This window comes from Pan troglodytes, chromosome 3 (genome assembly GCF_028858775.2).
Source record: "Pan troglodytes isolate AG18354 chromosome 3, NHGRI_mPanTro3-v2.0_pri, whole genome shotgun sequence".
Lineage (NCBI taxonomy): Eukaryota > Metazoa > Chordata > Mammalia > Primates > Hominidae > Pan > Pan troglodytes.
The window spans coordinates 186,968,609-186,981,918 of NC_072401.2; the positions used below are offsets into that span (position 1 = coordinate 186,968,609).

Consider the following 13,310-nt stretch of genomic DNA (forward strand, 5'->3'; position numbering starts at 1 on the left):
AGTATTAATGTTTCATTTATTAAAAAATTACACAAGCAAAGATTATTCTGTCTGGGCTGAGTTATAATTTTGTAGCCTCTATGCCAAATTTTGACACTTTATAGTATTCGGCAGAGATAAGTATGAAATTGCTTGATCGATAAATGCAAACAAAAATGTATGCTGGCAGTTCTTAAGACATTTCTGATCTTACTGTAGCAGTAAGTTTTAGTCTCGTGAACTGAAAGATCCCATAGCTTTTACTTTTCCCTTAAAAATATTTGATTTAAGCACTTATTTTTCTTAGGCCAATTAATTAGAGTTCTTTTAATAGACATTGCACACAACACATGTATAGCCACACAGGCAACCAGAAGAAGATCCAGTAGTTATAAGATTTTTTTTTTCTAATTTCCCAATTGGATTATTGGCCTTTGGGTGAGGCCCTTTAAGAACAGGGCTAGGAAAACAATTTCCAGGGCCTAATAAACAAGTATAGCTGGAAGACAAAGACAGATTTTGAGAGGTACTTATTCACCTCTAATTCCAGGGTTTCCATAAGGAAAACAGATTTTTTCCCAAAACGGGATTTGTGGCACTTTTTCTGTTTTCCCAAGGAGCCCCAGGCCACCAGATGTCATTTTAGGGTCTTTCACACATGCACCAAGAGTGGCAAGACAGAGTGGAAAAAGTAATTCAGTTGACTAGGAAAAAACCTTTTCCAGGAAAACAAGATTTATGAAGAGGAAAACATAAAGGCCTTTTGAATATACTCGTAGCTTGGATATCCATTTTAAAATTAAGCTGAGCGCTTTCTTATCAGGGGTGAGGGTGGAGGTTAGAATTATATAAATGTCATGCCAAGTTAAATTAAAGGATTGGGTTATGTGTAGGAATTCCCTGTGATAATGAGAGGGATTTTCAGAAAAAGATCCCAGATGCTATTCGATCTGCGACAAATCAAACATGGAGAAAGGGACATGAACGCGAGCAGTGCCTTTAGCCCCAGGTGCTTCCTGGAGAGGGAGAATGGCGGATTGACTGGTTGGAGTAGTTTTTGAACAGGTAATAGGTGAAGAAGGAGGAGGAGCAGGATTTGGGACTGAAGGCTTGGGGGCAGGAGGGGCCACCGGGTTGGAGGTTTGAACAGGCGAGGAGCAGATGCAGGGAAATGAGAATACGGAGGGGGTTCATCTGCAGGCTCAAAAGGGGTTTCCAAGGAAGGGGTTTCAAAGGAAGGAGTTTCAGAGGAAGGAGAGACCTGGGGAGGGTTTTCATTAAGAAGAAGGATTTCATGAGCGGTGCAAGCTTGACATAGGGAGGGTTGGGATCTAAGGTAGAAAAGAATATAGACAACTTCTTGCCATTTGCTATTCGTGGTTATAAAGTTGTCAAGGTCCCTGAGAATTTGAAAGTCAAAGGTGCCGTTTTCAGGCCATCGGTTGTCATTATCTAATTTATATTGGGGCCAGGCTGTGTTGCAATGAAAAACCAAACGCTTTGGCTTTATGCTTCTTATAAGCCAAATTTGGTGAGGTTGTGAAGGAGACAGCTCAGTGGAGAGGATGTGGGAATGTGGGATTGTTTGGCATCCATGTGGACTGGTGAGAAGAGGCCGAGGGTGTCTGTTTTTGTTCCAGGCATCCCCAGACAAAAGACAGAGACCCAGCGTCCTCTTTCCTAAAGAGGACGGTTAAGCTAAGAAGAAACTGGGCATCCCCAAGATTTCTTCTAGCTTAGTCCTACTGGTCCTCTGAGGATCAGGACAGCAGACCTGACTTTCGTGGGTACCGCTTGAAAGCCTGGGGAAGGCAGATTTTACCAATCGGCTGGATTAGTGTCCGATGTTGGATGTTCCAGTTGGAATCAGCAAAGGGCCTCTTGGATTGGAGCCGCATGAGGAAGACAGACAGAGAGAGAGAGAGAAGGGAGGATGAGGGAGGAGGAGGGGACAAAGGTTAGAGAGCTAAATACCCATTGTGGGCGGTCAGAGGTGGATTCCTGAGACCTGAGGGTTTTAAGAACCCACCTGTGAGTAGCCCCAGCCTGAGCCTCACAGTCCCCTTCAGGTTAGTTGTCTTCCTCACACAAATCACTCGAAAAGTGAAGTGAGAGACAAGACTGGGTGGGTGGCCAGAGACTCTCAGGATCCAGCGGGATGGGCTGCTGCTGCCCACTGCTTCCTGGGTTGTGAGAGAGCCTCTATCCCCAAACCCATCCTGGGTGTCAGCATCAAATGTAAGAGTTAATGAAAGGAAAGAAGCACAAAAAGTGGCTCAATAGTCAAAAACAGGTTTATTTTGGAGAATAAACCTGAGAGGGGCTTCTGGCTGATTTCAGTCAGGAAAACTCTCTCTCTTGCAGACTAAGAGTATTGGTTTTAGGGTGAGAGAGCTTATCACAGGCTTGGAATGTTTCTGTGTGGAGGAGAAGTTTATTGCAGGGTTGGAATGTCTCTGGTCAGAGGGGAGGTTATCTTGGGGCTGACATCTCCCTGGCTGGAGGGGAGGTTGTCTTGGGACTGGCATGTCTCTGGTCAGGGAGGGATTTATCTTAGGGTTGGAATGTTTCTGGTTGGAGATGGCATTTGTGGTTTATGATCTTGCTGACCATAGCCATTAGGCTGATGCCCTTTGGATTTAGGCAGTTTTTGGTCAAGGGAAACTTTAAAATGGCAGTGCTTATCCAAGACGGCGATGCTCCTGCTCTGTTAGCTAAGCTACACGTTAAGTCTAGTTTTCTTATAGCATATGCAATCATTTTGGATAGCTCCAGTTGCCACTTCTTATTTACTGTTAGTGACCCCTATGAGTTTTAAGGTTTGTACAAAGAGAAACAAATTGTTTTATAGTCATCTTACATAGAAAGATTATGATTTATCGTGGATTTTTTCTTTCTGCCCAGTTCACTATCTCCAGCCCTGAGGACTCAAGTGCTTGCTCTTGATGGTATTAGAAGTCATCTAATTGAGGTCTCTGAACTGTTGGTTGTCTGAACTTCAAATACATTCTTTTTTTTTAAGTTTTGTTACTTGGTTCTTTACATATAAAATCACTGAACTGAATAGTCCAAAACTATTTATTGCATTTTATTTTTGATAGGTCACAGTTTGTTGTATCTATGTTATCTCTCTACTTCAGAAATTAAGATAGTTAATTTTACAGCAAATGCCGTAAAAGAGGTTATTCAAATTAATTAAAACATCTATACTCAGCAGATAAATTGAATAAGGATATGAACTGACATTTGATGTGAGGTAACAGTAAACAAATAGGAAGAAATGTCTACTTTCACCTCGGATTCAAAGAGGGCTGATACATAACTGACCTTTCCAGAGCTCCTAGTCTTTGTTCCAATAATCTCTAGAAGTGGGAACTTTTGGAAATTTATCCTAGGAAAATAATTAAAATGTAGAAAAAAGTTTATGCATGATAGTATTTGTTTTTGTACATATGGGATAGCAATGAAGCAGAATCAACCTATTACAGGAACATCATTAGGAATGCGCCTCATAAATTCTCAATGCCATTGTTATTCTAATTATTCTCATACAATGCTGACGTAAAAATGATAATTTTGAAGATGATAATACCCTCAATACCCAGCATTGTACGTTATATGAAGAAGGCAGCATACCCATTCAAATGAATACAAAGTATGAAATTATATATCATTTTATATATCTATTTATAGACAACCAGTTAAAAGAACATATGGGCCGGGCACAGTGGCTCACATCTGTAATTCCAGCACTTTGGGAGGACGAGGCAGGTGGATCACTTGAGGTCAGGAGTTCGAGACCAGCCTGGCCAACATGGTGAAACCCTGTCTCTACTAAAAATACAAAAATTAGCTGGACGTAGTGGTGGGCTCCTGTAGTACCAGCTACTCGGGACGCTGAGGCAGGAGAATGGCTTTGACCCGGGAGTCAGAGGTTGCAGTGAGCTGAGATCACACCACTGCACTCCAGCCTGAGCAACAGAGTAAGACTCTGTCTCAAAAAAACAAACAAACAAAAAAAACCCATGACAACAGCCTATTTTTCTATGACCATTGGTACTTTATTTTTCCTTGAAAAAATTTTAATTTACTGTTTGTTACAATTACGAAAAGCTGGAACAAGAAAACCTGGAAGAAAGTTAAGGATAAACCAGAAGCTAGATCTGAGCAATTCTCTGCCAGTGCCCTGCATTGCTGTTGCTGCTCTTGAATCTAATTCATGTGCTGTTGGGTAATCTAGCAAGACTTTTCCAAGTTACAGAGTTCTTATGAATATTAAGTCACTTTCAAATGCTATTTTACTTGTAAAATAATATACCTATTGATTTGTAGAATATATCAGGAGAAGGACTGAACAAAGTATATACTGAAAATACTTTCACTCATGGGAATATGGTAATTTTCTTTTAGAGGAACTCGCATGAGTTTTTAATAATAGGAGACTGGAAAGAACCCAAATGTCAGTCTTGGTTGAACATTAGGTACAGAATATTCAGGTTGAGTTGGGAAGATAACTGAGTTGCCGTCCCTTGTTCTATGCAGATTTCCTTAGAGGTACCACTTGGGAAATAATGGCATGGGATTTCCCCTCCTTTCTTTAAGCTATAAAATGTTTCCTTTTTGCAATTCTGAACGCCATTTACTTTGGTTCCAAAGACTTTGATTTTTCTCTTTGCTGAGAAAAAGCAGTCTAAATTTTCTACTTTAGTATTCTTTCCTTACTGGAATGTAGTATTTTGCAACAGGGTATCGTGACCGATAATAATTACTGAATTTTCTATCATTATAAGATATGGTGGTATGTGACTCTCCCCCTAGGGCCCAAGAGATGAGGCTGGTGAGGAAGCCGTGGATGATGGTACCAATCGGATCAATGAACAAGCCAGTTTTGCTGTAAACAAACTGCGAGAACTAAATGAGAAACTTGAATATAAAAGGCAAGCTCTAAATTCTATTCAAAATGCACCAAAACCTGACAAGAAGGTAACTCTTTGCTTTCAAGGTTGTCTTTGAAAGTTAACATTTGTCTAATTTGGTAGTTTTCAGTTGAGGTTGAGAAGCATCAGTTTCTTTTAAAATAATTTTAACCGTGAACAAGTTCCATTTTTTTTTTTTTTTTGCTTCTAGGATAGAATTAGAAAAGCATTTGTTTTTAATCTCTTATGGTTTGGAGTTCTTTCTCAGTTTCAACTGTGAGCAACTCTGTTCTTTGCATCTGCTTTGCCTACAGGGCCTTTGGGGAAGGGGCAAAGCTTTCTCTTGTGCCAGGGTCATTTCTGGAAGTTAATTAAATACTCAAGGACAATCTTTTGAATAAAAAAAGATGTTTTCTTTCAACTGCTGCAGGTGCAATTTAGGGAACCTTACAGTATTGTTCAGGAAATACATTGTTTTGCTAGAAAGCAGCAATTTGAAAGTTTAAAAATGTAAACAGCATTTCACTAATTGGCCTTTCTCAAACCCAAGCTGTGGTGTGGCTTTTTGCTTTGTGTTTTGCTCTTTAGAATTCAACAAGGAGGTTTCTCTCATATAGATATGGCTGATGCTCTTTGATCTGCCAGATTGGTCTCTGGCACTTTCTGAATGTGTGTTTGAGGATTTCAAGCGGTCAACATGAAAGCAACTTAGAATAAAGCAATTTCAGTGACTCACATTGGGTTTTCTGTGAGCAGGTGCCCAATCCTATTGAGTCTTCTTTAGTACTCTTTTTGTGGACATTCAAATGCTTTTATAGTAGGAGAATATTCCTGAAACAAGATGTAAGAAAAACTGGTATCATGAGCCTATCAGCAATTTACAATTAAAATATCTATTCATCTATAATCCAGTTACTGTCTAGTTAAACAGTGAGTTTTCTTTAACAAAGAAAAAGCAAAAAAGAAGAAGGAAGAAAGTCCTGCAAAGGTGTGTCGTCTTGGTTAGTAGTAATATTTTTACAAAATTATGTAGGAAGAAGTTTAATGTGAGCATCACTTTAATAATTGTTAGTGATGGGCTGGCTGCACAATGGCTCATGCCTGTAATCTTTGGGAAGCCAAGACGGGTGGATCGCTTGAGCCCAGGTGTTTGAGACCAGCCTGGGCAACATAGGGAGACCCCATTTCTAGTAAAAATTTAAAAAAAAATTAGCCCATCATGGTAGTGGATGCTGGTAGTCCCCAGCTACTAGGTAGGCTGAGAAACGAAGATCTCTTGAGTCTGGAAAGTCAAGGCTGCAGTGAGCCGTGATCATGTTACTGCACTCCAGACTGGGCAGTAGTCTCAAAAAAAAAAAAAAAAGTGGCTAGGCGCGGTGGCTCACACCTGTAATCCCAGCACTTTAGGAGGCCGAGGCGGGTGGATCACTTGAGGTCAGGAGCTCGAGGCCAGCCTGGCCAACATGATGAAACCCTGTGTCTACTAAAAATACAAAAATTAGCCAGGCATGGTGGCATGCATGGTAATCCCAGCTACTCAGGAGGGTGAGGCAGGAGAATCTCTTGAACCTGGGAGGCAGAAGTTGCGTGAGCCAAGATCATGCCACTGCACTCCAGCCTGGGTGACACAGCAAGACTCCATCGATCAATCAATCAATAAAAAATAAGAGAGCGTTAATGGTATTCTGAAAAGGAAACAAATGGCCAGGTTTCCTGGATTGTCATCAGAAATAGTTCATTCTCCCCCTTACATGGAGTCACTCCCATTTACTACATACAGAACTCGAAAGCCTGATAGTCTTCCCAGTGACAAGAACATGTCTGAGATGATAAACAGAATTCGCTGGCATGGCAGATAATCAGTATCTGCAATATGGCATGTTCTTTAAGAACAGTTGTCTTATTTATTCTGGATTCATCTAATTATAAATTAAAATGCATCTATGGGTAACAGTATGAAAGATGAGTTAGAGAATATTCATTGAATTATTTTCTGCTTGGTTTGTTTGAAAGACATTATTCAGCCTTTCTTAAAATAACTTCTGATAACCATGGAATAAACATTCTTAGCTACAATTATATGAAAGAATTCTCAAGAAACTTGGAGCAATTCACTGGTACTGTGGCTTAACTTGAACTCTACTCTCTGATCTACATTTGCTGTGTAATCAGATTGTCCACAGGCTGCTCACGGAGCACTCTACTTCTGGCAGTTGTGCACAGGGCTGAAAGGGCTCTAAGGATGGAAGGCAGCTGATCCTTCTCTCCAGAAGAAGACATAGTCCTCCTTTTGTCTTTTACTTATGTTGGTAAAGAATTAATAATTTTTTTAAAAACTTAAGATTGGCCAGGGTGGTGGCTTATGCCTGTAATCCCAGCACTTTGGGAGGCCAAGGCAGGCAGATGACCTGAGGTCAGAAGTTTGAGACCAGCCTGGCCAATGTGGTAAAACCCCACCTCTACTAAAAATACAACAATTAGCCTGTCGTGGTGGCAGGTGCCTATAATCCCAGCTACTCGGGAGGCTGAGACACGAGAATCACTTGAACCCGTGAAGTGGAGGTTGCAGTCAGCCGAGATCACGCCATTGCACTCCAGCCTGGGCAATAGAGTGAAAAAGTCTCACACACACACATACACACAACAAAAACAAAAAACCTTAAGATTGATGTTGAAAAAGGTTTTGACAATCTAGCAATTAACATATCCCACCCCCAAATCTTGTAATAGTAAGACTTTTCTGGATTAAATATCTAATTATTAATCAGATCATTTTCCTGTGAGACATAGTGGTGCAGACTTCTCCTCAATACAGAATGCCAGTGGTTTGCTTAACCCTCTTTCTCTCACAGATCTCTGTACCAGCAGTGTAATTAGCTACTGGATGGTAAAATTAGCCTTTTAGTTTGATTCCTGAAATTTACTGCCTAGGTTTTTTTGTTTTTTGTTTTTTGCCTCCACAGAGATTTTGTGAGTCCGGAGAAAACTGTCCAATTCTAGGGTAATATTGGGAGTAAACCATTAACCACGAAGAATCTAAGTAACACAAGTGATGAGTAAATGCATGGTGCTGTGCGAGTCACTGTGAAGATTCAGTGTAACATAGAGTGACACCTGCCCTCAAGGAGCAAATATGCTGGTTATGGAATTAAAACAGACATGAAAATAAAATGATCACAGTACTTATTGATGTTAAAATGCAGGACAATGGCATAGGCAAGGAGTGCTTCCTGTAGGCTTTCTGAGGAAGGAAAGAGCCCTTGTACACTGCATATTCAGGAGAGTTTTGGAGCAAAGCTGCTGTCCTCAAACTACAGAGTTACATAACCCTATAGGCTTTCTCATAAAAGAGATCTGAAGAGATGGCGAGCATAGCATTTAAAAGATATTATTTATTTTTGTAAATTCTGGTAAAGTATATATAACAACATTTACCATTTTAGCTACTTTTAAAAATTTATTTTTTATTTCAATACTTTTTAGGGAGCAGGTGGTGTTTGGTTACATCAATAAATTTTTTAGTGGTGCTTTCTGAGATTTTGGTATACCTATCACCCAAGCAGTGTACATTGTGCCCAGTGTGTAGTCTTTTATCCCTCATCCCCCGCCAACCCTTTCCCAAGTCCCCAAAGTCCAGTGTATCATTCTCATGCCTTTGTGTCCTCATAGCTTAGCTCCCACTTATGAGTGAGAACATACGATGTTTGGTTTTCCATTCCTGAGTTACTCCACTTAGAATAATAGTCTCAAATTCCATCCAGGTTGCTGTGAAGGCCATTATTTCATTCCTTTTTATGGCTGAGTAGTATTCTGTGCTGTATACAGACCACATTTTCCACTTGTTGATTAATGGGCATTTGGGCTGGTTCCATATTTTTGCAATTGCAAATTGTGATGCTATAAACATGGCTGTGCAAGTATCTTTTTTGTATAATGACTTCTTTTCCTCTGAGTAGATCCCTAGTAGTGGGATTGCTGGATCAAACAGTAGATCTACTTTTAGTTCTTTAAGGAATCTCCATACCGTTTTCCATAGTGGTTGTACTAGTTTATGTTCCCACCAACGGTGTAAAAATGTTCCCTTTTTACCACATCTACTCCGACATCTACTATCTTTTTATTTTTTTATCATGGCCATTCTTGCAGGAGTAAGGTGGTATCGCATTGTGGTTTTGATTTGCATTTCCCTGATAATTAGTGATGTTGAGCATTTTTTCATATGCTTGTTGGCCATTTGTGTATCTTCTTTTCAGAATTGTCTATTCGTGTCCTTAGCCCACTTTTTGATGGGATTGTTTATTTTTTTCTTGCTAATTTGTTTGAGTTTTCTGTAGATTCTGAATATTAGTCCTTTGTTGGATGTATAGATCATGAAGATTTTTTTTACCACTCTGTGGGTTGTCTGTTATTTCTGCTGATTATTTCTTTTGCTGTGCAGTAGCATTTTAGTGTTTTGCAACCGTCACCACCATCCATCACCAGAACTTTTCTCATCATGAAAAACTGAAACTATTAAACAATACCTCCCCATTTTCCCCTCCCTCATGCTCTGGAAAAACCATCATTCTATTTTTTATCTCTATGAATTTAACTACTCCAAGTACCTGATGTTAGTGGAATCACACAACATTTGTCCTTCTGTGACTGGCTTTTTTCACTTAGAATAATGTCTTCAGGGTTCATCCATGTGGTAGCGTGTGTTAGAATTTCATTGCTTTTTAAGGCTGAATCATATTTCATTGCATGTTTATACCACATTTTGTTTTGCTAACTATTTATCCAGCAATAGACACTTGATTTACTTCCACTTCTTGGCTATTGTTAGTAATGTTACAATGAATGTGGGTATGCAAATACCTCTTCAAAAGATCTTGCTTCCAATTCTTTTTGATATATACCTAGTAGTAGAATTGCTGGGTTCTATGCTAATTCTGTTTTTAATTTTTTGAGGAATCATTAAACTCTCTACCACAACATCTATACCATTTTACATTCCAACTAGCAGTGCACAAGAGTTCCAATCTCTCCATGTCCTCCCTGCCAACACTCGTTATTTTCTTATTTCATAACCATTAGGATATTTCTTATTTCATAACCAATTCATCTTATATTTCTTATTTCATAACCATTAGGATAGTAGTCATCCTACTACTATCTTATTAAGGTGGTATCTTATTTTGGTTCTGATTTGCATTTCTCTAATGATTAGTGATGTTGAGCATCCTTTCATGTCCTTGTTGGCCATTTGTGTATCCTCTTTGGAGAAATGTCTATTCAAATCCTTTGTGCATTTTTAAATTGGGTTGTTTATGGTTTTGTTGAGTTTTAGGAGTTTTCTATAATCTGGAGATGAAACCTCTGTCAGAGAGGTGATTTGCAGATTTTTTAAATATTTTGTGGTTTGCATTTTTACTATATCAATAGTGTTCTTTGATGCACAGAGTTTTTAATTTTGATGAATTCCAGTTTATCTATTTCTTCTTTTGTTGCCTGTGCTTTTTGTGTCATAACCAAGAAATCATAGCCAAATCCAATGTGATGAAACTTTCCCTCTATATTCTGTTTTTTTTTTTTTTTTTGAGACGGAGTCTCACTCTGTTGCCCAGGCTGGAGTGAAGTGGCACGATCTCGGCTCCCTGCAACCTCCAACCCCCAAGTTCAAGCGATTCTCCTGCCTTAGCCTCCTGAGTAACTGGGATTATAGGCGCCGCCCCTCACCCCCTCCACCACACCTGGCTAATTTTTATATTTTTAGTAGTGACAGGGTTTTGCCATGTTGGCCAGGTTGGTCTCCAACTCCTGACCTCAGGTGATCCACCTGCCTCAGCCTCCCAAAGTGCTAGGATTACAGTTGTGAGCCACCATGCATGGCACCCTATATTCTGTGAGTTTTATAATTTTTAGCTATTTTGTTTAGATCTTTAATCTACTTTAATTGTTATATATAGGGTTAGGTGGCAAGGATCCAGCTTCATTCTTTTGCCTGTGAATGTCCAATTTTCCCAGCATGATTTGTTGAAAACACTGTTCTTTCCCCATTGAATGGTCTCGACACCCTTGCTGAAAATCACTTTACCATATATTATTTCTGGGCTATATTCCCTTGTTCTATATGTCTGTCTTTAAGCCAGTACCACACTGTTTTGATTATTGTAGCTTTGTAGTAAGTTTAGAAGTCAAGAAGTCTGAGTCCTCCAACTTTGTTCTCTTCAAAATTGTTTTGGCCATTCAGGATCTCTCGAGATTCTATATGGATTTTAGAATGAATTTTTTTTTATTTCTGCAAAAAAATGTTATTGAAATTTTGTTGGGGATTGCATTGAACCTGTAGATTGCTTTCGGTAGTACTGACAGCAATATTAATTCTTCCAATCCATGAATATGGGATGTCTTTCCAGATATTTGTCTTCTTTAGTCTCTTTCATCAGTGTTTTGTAGTTTTCATTGTAGAATTATTTCACTTCCTTGTTTACATTAATCCCTAAGAATTTTTTTAATGCTATTGTAAGTGGAATTTTTTTCTTAATTTTGTTTTTGGATTATTCACTGTTAGTATATCGAAACACAGCTGATTATTGTGTTGACTTTGAATCCTGCTACTTTGCTGAATTGCATAGTTTTAAGTGTTTTCATAACTCCCAGGATATTTTCCCTGTGGCAGATTGTTTCCAAGTTGAAGGATGAAATAATCCTAATAGAGAAAGAACGCACAGACCTTCAGCTGCACGTGGCAAGAACGGATTGGTGGTGTGAAAACCTTGGCATGTGGAAAGCCTCCATCACCAGTGGAGAGGTAGGTTTGACTGCTTTTCCTCTTAATTTATTTTAAAAGTTTGACTTCATTAAAAAAGATTTTATCCTGAAGAATGGAGATTGAGGGTAGAAAACTTACGCTCATTCTTTTAGACCATATTTTTCCTACCTTCCTTCCCCCATAATTTTCACTCCGGTTCACTCATGAGTGGGAACTATACAAGGCTGCTTGGTATAGATCTGATCTCACTCCACTTCAAACAGCAAGTTCTTCCTGTTCACTGGAATTGAAAGCAGCTTTAATGTCCTTCAATTACCAATTTATTTTTCCATTAAGAGTTGAAATGAAAGCACTTTTTGAATCTTGGAGATGAAAAACTAAAAATGTAAGTGCATCTGATAGTTTCATCCTGCCGACTTCAATTGCTTAAATTTCAGTATCTCTAAAATCTTCAATGAATATATTTTTTGAATTATTTTGCTGTTTTTTTGAGGGATATGAGATAAGAGTTTGTAGAATATACTGTATCCCTTATCATTTGTCTATAAAAATAATTTCATTTAGGAGGAAAGACGCTTATAGGTGTTTATGTCATTACTGTTGACAACTTCCTTCTCCCCTGCCCTACTGTCTGTCAAGTGGAAACCTGGAGATGAAAGTCATATAATGTCATTTGCATAACCACATTATAAGCAAATATCAAGGTCCTGAGCAAGAGAGTGTTTTTTTTGTCCTCATTGGTATTTAATATGGCTTATCTTTGTTCTTCCCTGCCTTTCCCTCAAGCCAGTGGCTTGACACTCTTACAGGGGTTGGGAGAGGGTCAAAATTCACAACCTTAAATTTATCTCTAGGTTGGATAGCAAAACAAAGCATGTTCTCCAAGACCTACCCTGAAAGGACACACATTACATGAGGGCCTAACCAGGTGCCTTCTGTGTGTCTTTGGCACTTGCTGGTGCTCCCATTAAGCTAAGCTGCTGAACAATACACATTTCTCCATGGAAGGTAGAGAGCAGTGGATCAGGGAAGGTCATGCCCAACCTCAGACTCCCACATAGAAACCCTCAGTAACTGCAGATAGTTACTGTTTGGGTGGAACTGTAGGAAGGTAATGGACTCAGGGGAATGTAATGGCAAAAGCTGCTACAAGAGGCTGCTGGAGGACAGAATACAAATTCTGTTACCTCCTCAGTTTTGCTTAGAGCTGGCCCTGACACTTCACAGTGTATTAAAATCATCTTCCAAAGGCACATATTAGGGGGAGCAGAAAGGGAAGGAAGGAGTGGAAACCATCACAAGGGTCTGTGCCCTGGCAGTCAGTTGCTGCTTGCTGAAGTACTCTGGCCGGTGAAAAGATAGTGGAAATGGGAAAGGGGCACCTGACATCTAGAGCTCACGAAGCAGTCCCAGAAAGGTGCGGAGGATGCATTTTCATCAAGCTGGACGTGCCTGTATTCTGTGCTAGCTGACTCATCAGAGGTGTGGTCCTAGGAAAGTCAGGGACCCTGTCTGTGCCTCTACTTCCCTATCCTTACAGTGGAGTGATAATCCTGCCTCACAGAGTGGGTGCTCAGTAAACCTCTCATCTCTTTCCCTGGCCTTTCTTATTGACTCTTTCTCTCTAATTCAATTTATGATGCTAATTCAAGCTCAAATTC

At 39.5% G+C, this 13,310-nt stretch overlaps 1 protein-coding gene across 15 annotated transcripts in view; it reads left to right on the forward strand.

The window, feature by feature from the left end:
• Positions 1-13,310, forward strand: part of SNX25 (sorting nexin 25) — a 190,402-nt gene that overhangs the window by 147,496 nt on the left and 29,596 nt on the right. For all 15 annotated transcript variants that reach the window (XR_010156373.1, XR_010156374.1, XR_010156376.1 and 12 more), the window contains 2 exons: positions 4,798-4,962; positions 11,557-11,688. Coding sequence is in view for 11 of the 15 variants with exons in the window: in XM_054683529.2 (XP_054539504.1) it covers positions 4,798-4,962; positions 11,557-11,688 (297 nt within the window). In the remaining 4 variants the exon portion in view is untranslated. The remainder of the gene's footprint in view (positions 1-4,797; positions 4,963-11,556; positions 11,689-13,310) is intronic.